The following is a 16,112-nucleotide window of genomic DNA, read 5'->3' on the forward strand; positions in this document are numbered from 1 at the left end:
ATCGCGGGCTGGGCACGGACTCGGAACAGCTGCGAGCGACACAGCCACAATTCAAAGCGATAAGCAAAAATGTCTGGCGTTTACAGGAATTCAATGTGGAGATCTCGTCGACACTTTCTTTTTGTTGACGAACGTCGTCAGATTTTTACGCCCTTAATCCGCGCACACACATTGGGAACACTTCTGAAGCGCGGATAGTATTTCCTGCAAAGATTGTCGGAATCTCGTGGCAATGATGGCTGGTCCGGTGTGTGAAAGGCGTTTGAAAGTTCTATTTCTGCCGTGTTGCTCGGACGAATTTTGTCGTCAATAGAACTTCACCAATGGCGGCGATGGCGGATCATTTGTTACTTGTTCTTTATCGGGGTCACCACTTTTGTAATAAAAATTTTAAATGTCAACATATTTATGACTAGATATAATATCAAATCAATGAAATAACACTTCCAATTCAGTCTCTGTACATTCAGTCTTAATATCAAAAACGGTATAAGAAAATAACGAACAACTTTAGTAATAGTCTTTTTCCGCACTTGTAGGAGACTGACCGATGGAGCCTTTTTTTGATTATAATATTTTTTTAATGATCGCGCTGAAGTGTTCCGTGTCGCGGTTGGGAACAGAAGAGACCGACTTATTTCCATGCGGTCCTTACTGTCCCAACTAACGGCAACTTTTTTACCGCTGGCTCTCCACTTCCCCGGTGCGTTCTGAAAACGCGTGAGTGGAGAGTTTCCACGTTCAGCGCCATCTACCCGTCCGCATCCGCAACATCCGAAATAAATTTCGAATGCTGCAGATCCTGCCGCGCCACACTGGCAAGTATGCTTCCAAATGTAGGGGGCCCGAAGCACAGTCGACAATTACCCTTATCGCGAGTCGTCAGCTCTGTACTTTTATATGCGGCACCAGTATGTGCGTCAGCGATAAAAATCGGACAAAATCGTAGACAGCTTCAAGCTACATATCGATTAACCGCTCTCAGAACATGTTGCACCTACCGAACAACATCTTATGAGGCAGCTTGCGTGATTGCGGGGATGATCCCGGTAGGTATTCTAACCGATGAGGCTCGTCTGTACGAAAATCAGGAAACAAGCCTAAACAAACAAAGTGAGGGTTTGCGGTCACTGGTTGCATGGCAAACAGCACGGGACCAGGCGGAGAATCTCCGGTGGAGACACAGGCTTATCCCAAACATAAACATGTTGACTTATTCTTGAGAATGAAGGGGGTCCTAAGTCCGCATGCGGACTTAGGACCCCCTTCATTCTCAAAACGAATATTTCAGCCCTGGCCAGCTTTGGTCAACAAGGCGGATTTGCGCTCAATATAATTCGTAGGCATGTCGTGTTTTACGAATTATATAAAGGAGCATTCAACATCTGCGAGCCGCTACGGTCACGCTGCTCCCAGGGCAGAGATGAGGCAGCGTCTGACGATTTGCCTCTGCCCTGGTAAGAAACCGTAAAGCCGTCGTCGCTTGACTTTTTTTAATGTTGACTTAGTTCTTAACCCGACACGGTGGATACAGGAGTTACCTTTACAGGTTCGGTTTAGATGAATCGTCCGACTGTCCTAGGTGTGAAAGTACAGCCGAAAATGCAAAACACGTTTTCTTCACCTGCCCCAGATTTAAACGCGTAAAAGCGGGTCATCCCGTGTGAAGGCCGTTTTTTTGGCTTTTTTTAGAATTTTTTTGTGAAGAACTGGATAAAGATGCAAATACGAATTTCTCACCATAGATTTATTAATATCTTGCGCGTGCATAGTAATTTTTCCAGAACGATCACATAGTTCGTTATTGAAATACAGAGCAATTTATACACCCATCTCCAAAAAAAGGTGTTTTTCTGCTGCTACGCTAGGGGGCGCTGCGATCGTTTTAGAGTAAAAAAAAGTAAATGGCATTTTAACGTACAGACTTAACTACAGTTCGCAAACTAGAATTATTAAAAAATATTAGAAACTAAATTTTTGGTGCCGTGTTAAACTTTTTTTCGGCGTTTTTCACGGCTTCTTCAAGGAATAAAAAAAACTACTGAATGAATCGCAATTATCCTAGTTTGCGGACCGTAGAAATATGTTCTGAATAAGTCGTGAAAATTTCAAGGAATTTGGTTGGATAGATTTTGGGCTATGGTGGCAGCAGATTTTCAACATGCGGTTTCGAGAAAAACGCATTTAAAAAGTAGAATGCGATTTTAAGCCATAAAACCTTAACTGACCATTAATCTGCTATACCTAATCCATAAACCTTAAGTTTCTTGAAGAAACACATGTATAGCCTTGGATTCAATTTTTGTCCTTTTAGCGAAGTTATTCGAACGTCATTCGGAACGATAAATACGAGCTTATTACGGCGATCGACATAAATCTAGCATGTGACTTATCACGTGTTTAACACTATAATTTCCGAATGACTCCGAATATCAAAAAATTACTTTGCTCATATATTCTACACTATATCTAGATACAATTGATGCCAAAAAAAAATTCGATTCCGCGGATCCGACACACGGGATGACCCCCTTAAGGAGAAAGCTTGAAACGGGGTAAGGTGATAAGGTACGTGGTGCAAGCAGATACAACATGGGACGCGGTAGTTGCAATGGTGAAACGGATCCACCAGGAACTAAAAGCAGCAGAAGTACAGCGGAGACATAGAAGGGAAGCTACTGCAATTGACGCCACGCAAAGCAGTAGCAGCTCATTTAGAGTTAACAGCTAAGAACTGAACAGCCCCCCGAAGCAATACCGAAACGGTGGTCCCGCGGCGAGAGTGTGGAAAAAATATGGGAGGTTTTGGTCGGTAAGAGTCCCGCATGCGTTTCCTAGATTCCAGATGCGTATCCTTGATGGATTTCCCCCAGCCAACAAAAAAAAAGACAGACAGACAGACATTGAACCGATTTTAAAAAGGTTTTGTTTGAAAAAAGTATGTAATAAATTAAGTAGAAATTCTACGATTGTAGGAGAATTTTAAAGAAATTAAAACCATCATAAAAATACAAACAAGAAATGTGTTCTTTCCGTTATTTGGACTCGCAGTCCAATCTGTTAAGAATTCTAGGTACCTATATAAACAAAAGATTTCCTAGCCGTAGATAGAACAACGTTTTCACATACGGGCAAATGAAATGAGTTGGAAAATACATTCGATTTTGCACAGCAGAGTCGTCAGTGGACCCCTGTAGACGGCAGAAGCAGAATTTAAGAGCAAGTGCAGAGTTTTGGAAAGTACCAATAATGGAAAAGTAAAGGCGAAAAGGGTCATAGGGTCAAAGCTCATACTGTGCAAGACAATGAACTTGCCAGTCCTCATATATTCCTCACAGACTTGAGTTCTAAGCAAGAAAAATTGCGAACTCTTGGCCGCGTTCAAGAAAAGATTCGTCGGAAGAATTTTTGGCCTCCTACATGAGGATGGACAATTCCGCAGTCTACATAACGACGAAATCTATGAGCGATACCATGACCGTCAGTTTGTGGATAAAATCCGGCCCAATAGATTACGGTGGGCGGGTCACTTAATCCGTATGGATGAGGATGATCCAACCCGGAAAGTCTATAAGGGCAATATCTATGGTAGAAAAAGAAGACGAGGCAGACCCTGCTTGAGATGGCGCGATGGCGTAGGTCAGGAAACCAGACAGCATTTATGTCTGGAGTTCTTTATTAAGGCAGGCCTAGACCGGATACCGGTTGTTGCACTGTTGATGATGATGAAAGGCGAAAAGGAGTTAAGAGAATTCAAGTGAGTGTTTTCACTAAGTCCTTGGAGTAGAGTAGATTTTAGAGTGGTGTATTATTATTATTTTGTTAAGGGAAAGTCGCACCGCGTCCTTGAAGAACTATTGTGCCCCTTTTACTGGTTATAGTGTACCCGTTGATCATAGTATCTCAAGCAGGCCAGTAACCGTTAGGAACTTTAGTATGTTCCCCACTTCCAGAGGTTTCAGCTTTGCATCTGGTATTAAGTGTTCTCCCAGATGTATCGACCTACTTTGCACAAGTGCTGGACACTGTCCCAGGACGTGCATAGAGGTTTCGTCCTCCTCCTCACAGAACCTGCAGGCAGTGTCCGTAGATATCCCTAGCTTCCCTAGGTGGTAGTTCAGCCGACAATGACCAGTGAGAATTCCCACTATGATTCGGAGGTTCTTTTTGGTGAGGTTTAAGCAATCCTTTGTGCGCATGGGTTCGTATCCCCCAATAAGCACCCTGGACTGCTCCATCCCTGGTATAGAGTGGTGTAGAATTACGGTTTTATTTAAACACCATCACAGAATACCCTCGATTCACAAAATTAAACCGTTAAACCGAGTGGTGTAGAATTACGGTTTAATTTTGTGAATCGAGGGTATTCTGTGATGGTGTTTGGGCCTCCACGGTTCCGCCAGCTCAATATTTTGGCTGGCTGGTGTTTGGGTGAGCTCATGGTTCCTCCAGGCACTTTAGAGTATTACCTGCTGTGATGGTATTTGGTCATAGAGCCATGGTTTCTCCAGCCACGTAACGTTGTGGTGACAGTAACGTTCGTAGTACGTTTGTAGTTTGATCGACAACGGAATTATTGGTACTCCTTTCCAGGTGGATCATGCCCAAATGTTAGAGTGCCGCTACGCTTTTGGGAGTTCGACAATTACCCAACGCCCGTCATTAAATTATGTTTATGTTCACAAATTGAACCAGTGATGCTCGTATGTATACTTACGTGTATCCAACTATTTTTTGTCTCAAATAAAACAAAAACAAGTCGGGAAACCGGAAGCTGGACGCTTTAGGTACGAAAGGTTTTGTGTATTTCTTAGTACGCAGCACGTAATATAATATATCCATATATTATGTGAGAGTATCCACTTTCGGGTGATATTGACATTCATAGTCTTGAATTTTCAAAGAGGCAACAAGTTTGACGTATTATAAATTTGTTAGTAATAGTGCGATTTCTACCAAACACTGGTAAGATCATGCTCTACATTATAGTCTACATCACTGCACTACAATGTGAGCATATTAGGATTGGCAGTAATTATTTTGCAAATACAAGTCGATACCAGACTAGATCCTAGAATATTTGATTATATCATCAGATTTTAAGATTTCTTAGTTTAAGAAAAGCTTCAGAGGGAAAAGGGCACGGAATCTTGTGTACTTTTCGTATAGGAGCGAGGTAGATAAGTGGGGTTGGTGTATTGGTCGGTATGTCGATGTCGCCTAGATGGTTTTCTTGTGTATGTTTCTTTATCTTATCCCAGTAGGAAACGGGTACAGCCAAAAGATTGATCTTGGATTCATCAGTTTATTTCTTCCACCTTCGTAGGAGAGCAAACATGGTTCTACTGCCGAGAATGTTGTTTGCTTCCACCAGGCTTTTCATAGAGGAATTGTGAAGCATCATTCGCTCACTGATTCCATTAAGATTCATTACCATTATTCTAAAATGAATTTTTAAAGCAACACTGCCTTATGGTCGCGCATCTCCCGCCGTGATCAAACATGGTGCAAGATTTCTCCATCTACATAAAATTTCAAAGAGCGTGCTGGGCACTGAATCTCCAATGCAGAAGTGTCTTGTTAAGATTAGCCATAAAGAAGACAAGCAGACAGACAGACAGGCTCTGTTTTCCACATGTTTTCATTCGGTTTGAATCTCGCTGAAGCGATAACACTTTAAAAAAAAAATCCATAGTTTAAAGATAGAAGCAGGTTGTCAGCTTTTATATAGAAAAACACGATTAATAAACACTTCATGCGTTTTAATAATTTTTTCCACCAAATATTCGAACCGCATGGACGTGATCATTGTTCGTCAAGTTTTACGACATGCGATCTTCTCTCCACAGCAGTTGTCATCTACAGTTCAGTGTCTGAAGTTTTAAATTGTGTACGCTGCCGAAACGTAAACGAAACAAACCGTTGTATTGTGTTTTTAGTTTTGTGTTCATTTAAAAGTTAGTTAGCGAGTAAAAATGAGTAATAGGAAAAGCACAGGTGAGCGCGTAGATAAATAAAAACAAAGGTGGTGTTCCATAAGTTGAATTTGTACGTATTGTTTTCCAAGCAGATGTCTTCACGCCGCGGAGATCGTTGCGAATCAGCAAATTGGAAATGTCCATGAAAGAAGAGGATCTTCGGACCTCCTTGGGTGGCAGTGCAGTTGCGAGTCGTACTCCACGCCGTCCAACACTGAAGCCGACAAACGATGAAGAGGAACGACTCTCGGGGCCACAATCCTCAGAGGAGCATTCCAGCGGCGGGCTTCCGAAAAACCAGAAAAAACGGAATAAGAAGTCAAAAAAGCAGAAGGCAAAAGCCAATCAGAAAAGAAAGCAGGCGAAGAAGTTGCAGACCCAAGACAGTAACAGTGATAATGCCGAGGAAGTGCAGGAGAGTAAAGGCTCAGATGAAGCATCAGAGAGTGGAGTCGATAATTCCCCTGTAGACACTAACATGTTGGATGATGCTGAAGGAGAAGCTCCCCTGATGGAAACTGTCCCTAGTCCAGTAGGAGTTGATATGAAACCTGACGGTACCAACGAAATTTCCGAGTGCGCGGATGCGGTTGATATTTTGTCTCACTCTCCAATCTCCAGCAGTACTGATCGGGAAAAGGTGATCGATTTAGTGACACCAGACCTAATGCAAAGTGAATCATTTCCTACAATTGGAAACTCTCCCCAAAAACATCCCGAAAGTGATGCGGCTGACGGTGAGGAACTCCCCGAGGAGGCTGAGCGAGTTTTGGAAGAAACTTTTGAGTTACCTCACTCGGAGACAGGCCTAGCAGAGGAGTCAGCTTGCATTACGGATAGCGATGCAGACAATGCTTCAGAGAAAGCAACGAGGATGAAATCTTCAGTGGGTGAACCTCGTTATTCGAGTACGCCTGCAAAGCGTTCCTTGGAACGGAGAAGTACGCCCTTAAAGCCAGTAACGGAGAATTCCGTCGAGAAGGTAAGGACTTCGGACGTTGCCTTAGCTACGCCCAAGCAGTACATACTCGTGACGCCGCTTTCAGCAAATCAGCCGACGAAAACTCCGCTGAAGTCAGCTTTGCGGCGGTCACGGCGTTCCATGTCTGTGGACACTGGGTTGAATACCACAGCCAAGAAAGGTGTAATGTTTCACAGTCCTTCGAACACGACCATTCTCATCGATGAGGTGGATTCAATAATGAAGAGTAAAAAGAAACAACCAGCTGTGGACGGTGAAGAAGAGGAAGGCAAATGTAAGCCTGGCGTGCGTGTGAATAAGCGGAATTTAATCATTTGCCTCCATTTCAGATGTTTCCGTTCGAAGGAAGCGATCATTGTCTTTGGCAGAAACGGAGGATGAAAAGGAGTTCATTAAACAACTGCAGCCAAATAACGTAGGTGAGTTGGAGTTTGTTCAAGTTTTGTATTGGTTGTCGGATTAATTAAGGATGTGCTGCCTCACAAAATTTTCTTACTTTGAACATTGCAAGCATTATTTTGTATGATTTGAATTTTGGATGGAGGGATAGGGATTGTATGTTTATGATTGGGTTTCACTGCCCTACCAAAGTGCATTTACGTAAATAATCCCGTTCTATTCGCTAGATTAAAAAGCTTTTCTATTAAGTGCACACGTTCGAGTACTTTTTCAGGTTTTTTTTATATCACCGGGGTGTCATGTTTCCATTACGGGGCAGTTCCCACAATATGGCAGGATGCTTCGTCCTCTTCGTTGCAAAGTCTACATATCGGATCTTCATAATAGATCCCTCTGTAAAATACACTGGTTATTAGAGGAACATAGTTTCTTTGTTATATATATTGGTTATTTTATTACGCCATCCATCTTCTAGTATTCATTTGTTTTGCATCTAGCCAGCCGGATTAATTGTTTGAGCTGCCAATTTTTTCAGGGTTCCCACAGCTGCGAATTTTGTGACTGCAAGTGCAAGCGCGGGTCGCACGATTGGCATTTCCCTTTCTTACAAGTTCATCCACTATCTCATTGCCATCATTACCCTTGGCCCCGCTATCCATTTGAGCGTTATCTTGCAGTGCTGGCATTCTCATACCAGTTTAGATCTATTCTTAGGTAATGCCATGTCTTTTATTATCTCCTGACTATCCAAGCGAATATAGTTTTAGCGTTTGTATTTTCTCCATAGATTTCCTCTGTCTGCATTTGAACTCGTCTTAAATTTAGTATGTAATTCCTCAGAGGGTTGTCACTTCAATGATGCTAGCCTTCTCTAATTAAAATCATTGCTAATCTGCACGTTTGTATTTATGAATACGTCTCGGATTCTGCATGTCGCAAGCCTCGCCTCGCCTCTCCTTTTAATATGAGGTGGGAGAGTGGCAATTGCAGACTAGACAAAGATTGATGTGTTCTTCTCTTAATGCAGAGGGAGGCAAGTCTTCACAGTTTGCCTTTGCTCTACATTCGATAGCGCTAGTATTGCGCTTCATAGGTAAGCACAAGCTTCACAATAATTTGATATATCCATGTGGTTTCAATCACTACCTTTTTGTAGCGAGATGATTGTTTCAATTTGGTTTCGTTTACAGAATAATGATATGCTTACTACTTGGTGGGGTATAGCACGTTAACCACACATATGCGTAATCGGTCACGGTACGCTGAAATGCGCGTCAACTCCCGTCAGATCTGCAGAAACTGTTTGTACAACGAAAAATAACTCCCCGGGAAGACCGATAAGCCCAGCGATTCTATTCGGTTTGAATGCATTGTACAAGCCCATATTCGCATTTCACGGTGACTAGCCATTTCGTCCACAAGAGGTGCGACTTCACTGGATATGATACGGTTAAGAACTGTAGTGAACTGCTCTTTCGACCTCATCAGCCGCTCGTCATCGTGCAAGAATAGTCGACCGTTAACAGTCTTTCACAGGACCATCTAAAGATTTGCGATCACTTGCAAGTTCTTTCGTGATGTGGTATTCAATTCTTCCGCGGCATCTTCAGATTTCCTGACCGGCACAGTTAAGTCCTTGAGGGTTTTACGTGAGCACCTGTCTGGAAGCCTTAATCCCACGGTCTTCTTAGGACACGGATTGATTTTGTGACCACAATCAGAGCCCCGCTGAGACAAGCAACAACGGTACCAGTCTATACCAAGTGCATGACTTAGCATTCATGCTGGTGGATGCAAGACCTACCTAAATCTCTACCGAACTAAGGAGTGCGGCACCCGTGTTGAAACGCAACACCACGCCGATGCCCAACGGTCTCTTCTCGCTTGAGCATAACCACAACCCCTATGAAGCTCCCACTAGGGGGCCAACCGCAAATAACCGAGCTGTACTCACATACAACGGGAGTTCCCCCGAAGTATGAGAGTCCCTGAGCTATCTCGGTTCCCATGATACCAGTATACCCCTGGTGAGGTTTCGTGACCAATTTGCCACTTCAGATGAGTCCCCGTGCAGACTCGGGTCTGATCACCCTGATTAGGCTTTTGGAGCATTCGCCTACTGCATCAAGGCCGGCAAGCCAAAGTGAGTACAGCGTCTCCCGGTGCCACCACTATGGAGGTTCTCCTCGGCCACTTGGTTTTGGTTTGACCGAGAGGGTTGCCGACCCGTCTTCCTCACCGTCACCTCTGAGCACCAACTGACCGGCACAATAACAAATTCCCTTTTGTTGCGACGCACACTAGGTTTAGCTTCCCGGGATTTCGCACAGTGTAGAATTTCGAGCGCGTCACCCGCCATCACTTGCAGCCGTCAATAGAGCCTTCAATCCCGTCCGTTTATCGATCCGTTCCCAGGACTCAACAGCTAGCCAGATCTTATGACTCCTCGTCGAGGTATGGCCGAGACCTGCGGCGCACTCGAGAAAAAGCATCTTTGATGGCAGCCCCAAGCTCATCGATATTCTCAGCTATCCCACTGTCAAACAAACGCTGGACCATACAAGCGAGCGTGCTTCAATTTCAGGGATTACAGCTCCCTAATCCTGCGAGGAATGGCGGAGCAATAAGCAAATACCCACCAGATTTATAATCCCTTTCGAGGCCGATGCTAACGCCTCCATTGTTATGCACATCCACAAGAAAATTCCTAAATTTATGCTGATCTCAAAGTGGTCGAGCTGATTGGTGATACGCGTTTGTCAGTTGAAACTAAAATGACTTTATGGCAAGCTAATTAAGTCCCTGGCTCCGAGCGGGGACAAAAAAAAAAGAAATATAAATGAAAACAGAGTTTTTACTTTTTTGGAAATATTTATTCCACACAATAATAATTGACAATATGAAGTGACGGGTGATTCGCGGCAACTGGGCGACCTGTTATTTGATTTCTTATATTTATTAATTTATAAATGCTGATTAAGCGTCTGATTGCTTGCATTTTTCCAGAAATGCGGCAAATTCTTTCCAGACGGTATCTTGTTTCGTCGCGTCTAAGGTGTCTGTATCTGGCGGATTAGATACAGGTACGTGTAATCTGTTCTTCTGATTTATGTGTGCTGACGCATACATAACTAGCTCTGTGCTCGGATGTGATCTAGGCGTGTTATGCCACTAGTCCAATGCAACTTAATTTATTTTGTACACATTATGATGTTGTGGGCCGAATTCACTGAAACTGCTAATTTTTTTCGCTATTTTTCGGGGATTTTGAGCTGTCTTACAAAATGATCACAGGCAATGTAACGTCACCAGATCAAATTTTTGGTCATTTGGGCATTCATTGGATATCGCCAAATATTAAGTTCGTTTGGGTTTCTGTTAACAAGGACTGAAAAGTACATATTCAGTTAAAAAAAGTACTAACAAATGGGAAAATGTATTGATGAACTTCAAAAGGTACTAAATGTAGTACTTGTTGTTTTGTCAGTTCTGGGCAGGTCACTGCCGACTGTTTCATGGGGATCGGTCGATAACAATTTTTTATTCAAATTCAATCTTAGACCATGCTAGATGAGGCGATCTTTTCTTTTCATTCAAGTTACTCTTACTACTTTTCGGAACGTGGTAGAGCAATTTGACCCAGCGCACGAGTTCTTCTGGCACTAGGTTGCGTTGTTTGTTTTTTAGAGCATACCAGATAAATTCGTGTGGCACATGGCCCAATGCATTCTCCAAATCTAGAAATACAATGTAAAAAGGACGATACTTCCCACGGTGTTTCTTCATAACTAACTGCCCAACATGTATTGCGTCAGTAGTTCCACAGTTCTTGACATACTCGGCCTGATTCACGGTTATTTGAACGATGTCGTGAATACGTTTGTCAGGAATACGTTCAAAAATCTTAATAGTATGGGGCAGCAACCAGATGCTGGGCTACCTTTCTTTTTCCATATTGGAACGGTGATGCTTTCTTCTTCTCAATAACTTGATTGAAAAACTCACTGAACCACAGTGTTGTGTTCCTTCGCTCTCCGTTTTCCAGAGCTCTGATACGATGTCATCAATTTCATTCGTTTTATTGCTTTCTCGACTTCAGTGGCGCTGACAGGTTCAATTGTCCCAAATACCGGCAGTGCTTGTGGAAGTAGGGAATGAACAAATTCTTCCGTTTAAATCTGCTTAAAGTATTCTAGCCAGTTTTCCGTCGCGGCTCGTCGGTAATTGGTATCGTTCTTGTCATTAACGCAACAAAAGTGTTCGATATTTTGCGTGCATTGGTGTCGGCTTTTGACAAGTCAATACAGATCTGTTTCGCCATCCTGAGTGTCCAGTATATTGTAAAGATCTTTGCAATGGACCGTCCGGGTGACAGCCATCGCTTTCTTTGCTTCCCGGTTTTTCTTTCTTGTGAATTTGCCAATTAACCAGAGTTTTATCGTTGAGAAACTTGTGGTAGAGTCGTTTCTTTTCATCTACCTTCATTTCAACATTGTCATTTCAAAGCCAGGTATGTCGACTGATGCATCGTTTACCTGCCTTGGTGACTCCAAGGGTTGCATATGTCGCCTTGTGAGTCGTTTTTTAAAATTTGGTTCCGTAATGATTGGCAATCGCGAAGGTGGTATCATTTCTTTCTTATTCTCAAGAAATCGCCACCATTTAATATGCGGTGGGCGGTTTTATCGTTGGTTTGATGTGCAAGACAACAATCAGCAGTCGATGTTGAGATGCGATGGTCTCATAGGGAATGCAGTCAGTGACGGTTCTAAAATGTCGATATCTTATGAGAATATAGTCAATTTGCGTTTTACTATTTCCACTACAAAATGTAGGAAGAAGAGGGCCTACCGCAAATAACCGAGCTGTATTCAGATACAACGGGAGTTCACCCGAATGTGTTTGCTATCAAAATAGAGAAGTCTATAGCCATTTTTACCGCGTCCGCGTTCTATGTCGCAGCCAATATCTAGCATGAAGACACAAATACGTGCTCGAACCAATTTACTTAGGTTCTGACGTCCACCATGCGTCAAGAACTCTTGCCGATTTATCGACAAGATCGGGACCCATCCTGCCGCGTCGACTGAGTTGAACGCCTTGGATTTCTCCAAGGCTTAGGGTTTCTCAACACGATAATTTTGTTTTTAACGGCATTGAAAGTATTTTCTTGGTCGGCCTGTTGGGGGATTTGTCACCAAGAGAGATTACGTAGGATTTAGCATAGTGGAATAACTTCAACCGTGCTTTATCTTATCTTTCCCTGATCTCAAAATTTTGTTTTACTAAGGATAGTACAAAGTACGTTGCCTAAAATCCTTCTTTATCTGGGCTTGGGACCAGCGTGCTATGTAAATATTATGGTGGAGTTGACGTTTTGGTAGCAGTAAAATTTAAAAATTTGTAAGGAAGGAAGAGTTTGAGTGTATTCTTAATCCCCAACTCACAGGGCAATCTATTTAGAATCACTCTCAGACATTTGATCCCATTTGATATTTGAAGCCGTTCACCGAAAAGTAATAGGAGTTTAAACTTATCCAGGCTTCTGTTTTTGGTGAACGCCAGGAGACTGGTCTTCAGTAAGACCAGCAGCTACTCCACTACAAAGTTCCAAATTAGAGTGGACAGGACTCTTTCCTGCATATGATTATTTACAGATTCTCCCCACATACTTTTTCTTTAGGCTTTGCCGTGTTTGGTAGCGAGATCCACTCATATTGATCAGATTCGCTACTCTTCTCCGTCAGGTTCTGGTCGGACGGAGCATCATCTATCTTACCATACCATCGAAGACGATTTTCTTGCAATTTTTCTACTATGGATGCAACCGCATATCGATCGCGGAGTCTTCATTTCGGACGTGATCATAGCGTCTTGCAAAACTGATCCAACGTAACTCTTTCATTTCCATTACCGAGGCGGTCCTTACTGTTGTTGGTAACTGACCAGTACCGACTTTTGACAAGTTGATGCATATTTCTCTCTAAGTTCCGGGTGTCAAATTTAGGGTAGTAGCGAATTATCGATGAGGAACTTATGAAAGATGTGTTTCCTCTCACAGACTTTCATTTGGATATCGTCATTCCAAAACCAAGTAATTCGTTTGTAGATCGCTTACTGCGTAGGCTGTTTCGTAAATCGGCGTGATTTCATATTTCTCCGACAGCCGGCAGTTGCGAAATTGATACCATTTCTTCTCTTTTCTCGCAAAATCGTCCCTGTTTAATTCGAGGCGGGACAGTGCGCTCCTAATGTGCTTGCTTCGCAAGACGGCAATCAAAATGACGACGTCTTATGAGAATATGGCCGCTTTGCATCTTACTGTTCCTACTATAAAGTGCAGGAAGATAAGCCAATCGTTTAATAAAGAGACATTGACAGAACAAGCTCGTTATTGTCCACAAAATTGACAGTACATTTGCCGACCTCGTTGTGTGTGCCTTTACCCTCGTAGTATCGGTTACCGTCTGCATTTCCCCCGATATATATATATGGGTATAAAGACCATGTGTATGGACGAAATAGCCTTCAGAAGACACACTGCAGGCCTGTGTACAGAGCAATTACCAGCAGGAATCTTTTTTGGTGGCAATCCTACCATTATTAGCAAGGTTACAATTGTCTCAAATAACTACTCCGTAAGAAATAAAATGCCAGTCCCACCTTGAATTGGATATCTAGTATATATAGATGGGACCATAAGCAAATATTCTTACATAAAAAATTTAACAAAACTTTTCATACTAGAAGCGCTGAGCTTACAGTTTCCGACTTGTTTTGTTTTTTGCAGTATGTGGTCCCATAAGTATGACTATAATTATTGTCAAAGTATCCAATGATCCCTGTAGACACACATGGCTAATACCCGACACATTTGATTGTTCATTTCTATCATATTTAAGAATTACTATTATTCCATTAATAACTTTGTTTAGGAAATGGCAAACGAGTCATAAAACTCTAGGGTGTGTTCTTGATGCAGTTTCAAATAGTCTTGGCAGATAAAGCCGATATATGTAAGAGTGATATGTAATCAGTGCTAGGGAACTATTCAAAAAAGATCTAGTTTTTGCTGTCTATTAACATTGGTTGTATAATTTCCCTTCTGACCTGAAGCTAAAATATTTTTCAAAAATTAATCATTTTATAATAAAACAGAACTAATTTGTTCACCTCGTAATACTTCTCGTACTCAGATGCCTCTCACGCGAAAAATACCAAACGAGATCCAACACCATCATCTCGTGTTAAATTGCCAAATTTCGCGGCCATACATCAACAACAATTTGAGAAAATGGAATCGATATGGGATCATGTAGCGCGCAAAACTGAAAGAGCGAAGGTTCTTTCCAGCTCCAAACCGAAAGAAGGTAATGTACAAGTTTCAGTTTTAGTAACAAAGTTACGAATATCTTCCTTTACAGATAAGAGTAATCTAAAGGGATCACAAAAGAAGGAAGTTAAACAACCAGGTGAAGCTACGAGACCTACAGCTGCTCCACCGAAAGCACGACAGCGCATCGAACTTTCAAATATTAAAGTGTCTAATGATGTAGCCTCTAAGACTGGAACAAAGGTTTTGCCGAACCCTAATCCGAAAGAAGGTACGATTGTTGATACTTTATATTTATGGTGTCTCAAAGAAATTTTGGACTATACAAACATAGATAAAGTAATATATTTATCGTTTACAGATAAAGAAAAATTGAATGGATCGCTGAAAAAGGACGTAAAACGATTAAATGCACCTCCGAAGCCAATAAATGTACCCTTCAAACCCCGACAAGGGGTTACACTTTCAAATAACCACGCAACCAAGCCTGTTTTATCGAAAGCTATTAAAACTGTTGCCTTGGAGGCTAGAAAGAAAACTCTCACCACTACCAAGTCAACGAAGCCAACAGAAGTTGAGGAGAACAAACCTAGAGCAACAACAGCCCCACTTCATAAAACTATTACTGCAAAACCAGCTGATCGACAGAAAGACCACATGAGTATGTATAAAAGTAGTGGCCATTCAGTTTCAACGATTTTGCAAGATGAACGGAAAGAACAGAAAGGATACGTTACCGGAGTTCGATCAAATCGGAGATTTATGCTTCAAATGCAGCATCGTGATCGAATTAAGTAATATGTGAGGGACTTAACTGTGTGACTTCTAATTTTAATATTTTTTTAATGTAATTGGTCGAAATGAAAATTTATTTTTAATCTAACTATTCAGCTCTCCTTTCTAATTATTTGTATCTATTAACTAGTAAGTAAATATTTTTAGAATAAAATGAATGAGACGTCCAAAGTATTTGTTTTTTTTTTGTACGTGCTAAGTTCCTAGCATGAATTTGTTTGGTTCTAGTCAAACTAAAGTTAGTTAGGATTCATTGATCGAGTTCTTCTTTTTTTTCAGCCTTTGTCCCGTTCACAAGCGGGGTCGGCTTTGATTCATTGATCGAGTTAGTTTGAAATTACTGCTACTATTTTGTGGTCTTCTTCCAGTTGATTTAGAAATTCATTTATCTCATCAAGAAGGGGCAAAACTGTAGAACATGGGACCAAAAATGAAAAAAAAACCTCACTAACAGTAGAAATTTATTTTTCTTTTTAGATTGGTTATTTTGTACTTGAATAGGTAAGTAATATGACATGCAAACTAATATAAACGTAAGAAATTATAGGACACAACATGTGTATCGCAGGATATTTTCGTTTTAACAAAAAGGAATACAAATCTCTGATGTAACTTTGCTCTATTT

At 41.8% G+C, this 16,112-nt stretch overlaps 1 protein-coding gene across 1 annotated transcript; it reads left to right on the plus strand.

Moving 5' to 3' along the window:
- The first annotated feature begins 5,895 nt into the window (after positions 1–5,895).
- Positions 5,896–15,658, plus strand: LOC119659503 (centrosomal protein of 164 kDa-like). Its single transcript, XM_038067631.1, has 6 exons — positions 5,896–5,997; positions 6,071–7,234; positions 7,290–7,379; positions 14,556–14,729; positions 14,784–14,963; positions 15,054–15,658. The coding sequence occupies exons 1-6, from the start codon at positions 5,976–5,978 to the stop codon at positions 15,488–15,490; spliced, it is 2,067 nt and encodes a 688-aa protein (XP_037923559.1). The 5' UTR covers positions 5,896–5,975; the 3' UTR covers positions 15,491–15,658.
- Positions 15,659–16,112: the final 454 nt, after the last annotated feature.

Source organism: Hermetia illucens, chromosome 6 (assembly GCF_905115235.1).
Source record: "Hermetia illucens chromosome 6, iHerIll2.2.curated.20191125, whole genome shotgun sequence".
NCBI lineage: Eukaryota > Metazoa > Arthropoda > Insecta > Diptera > Stratiomyidae > Hermetia > Hermetia illucens.

Coding starts and splice junctions, on each gene's coding strand:
- LOC119659503 (XM_038067631.1), top strand. CDS start 5,976: ATGAGTAATAGGAAAAGCACAG. Junction 7,235..7,289: donor TGAAGAAGAGGAAGGCAAAT/GTAAGCCTGGCG, acceptor CCTCCATTTCAG/ATGTTTCCGTTCGAAGGAAG. Junction 14,730..14,783: donor CAGCTCCAAACCGAAAGAAG/GTAATGTACAAG, acceptor CTTCCTTTACAG/ATAAGAGTAATCTAAAGGGA.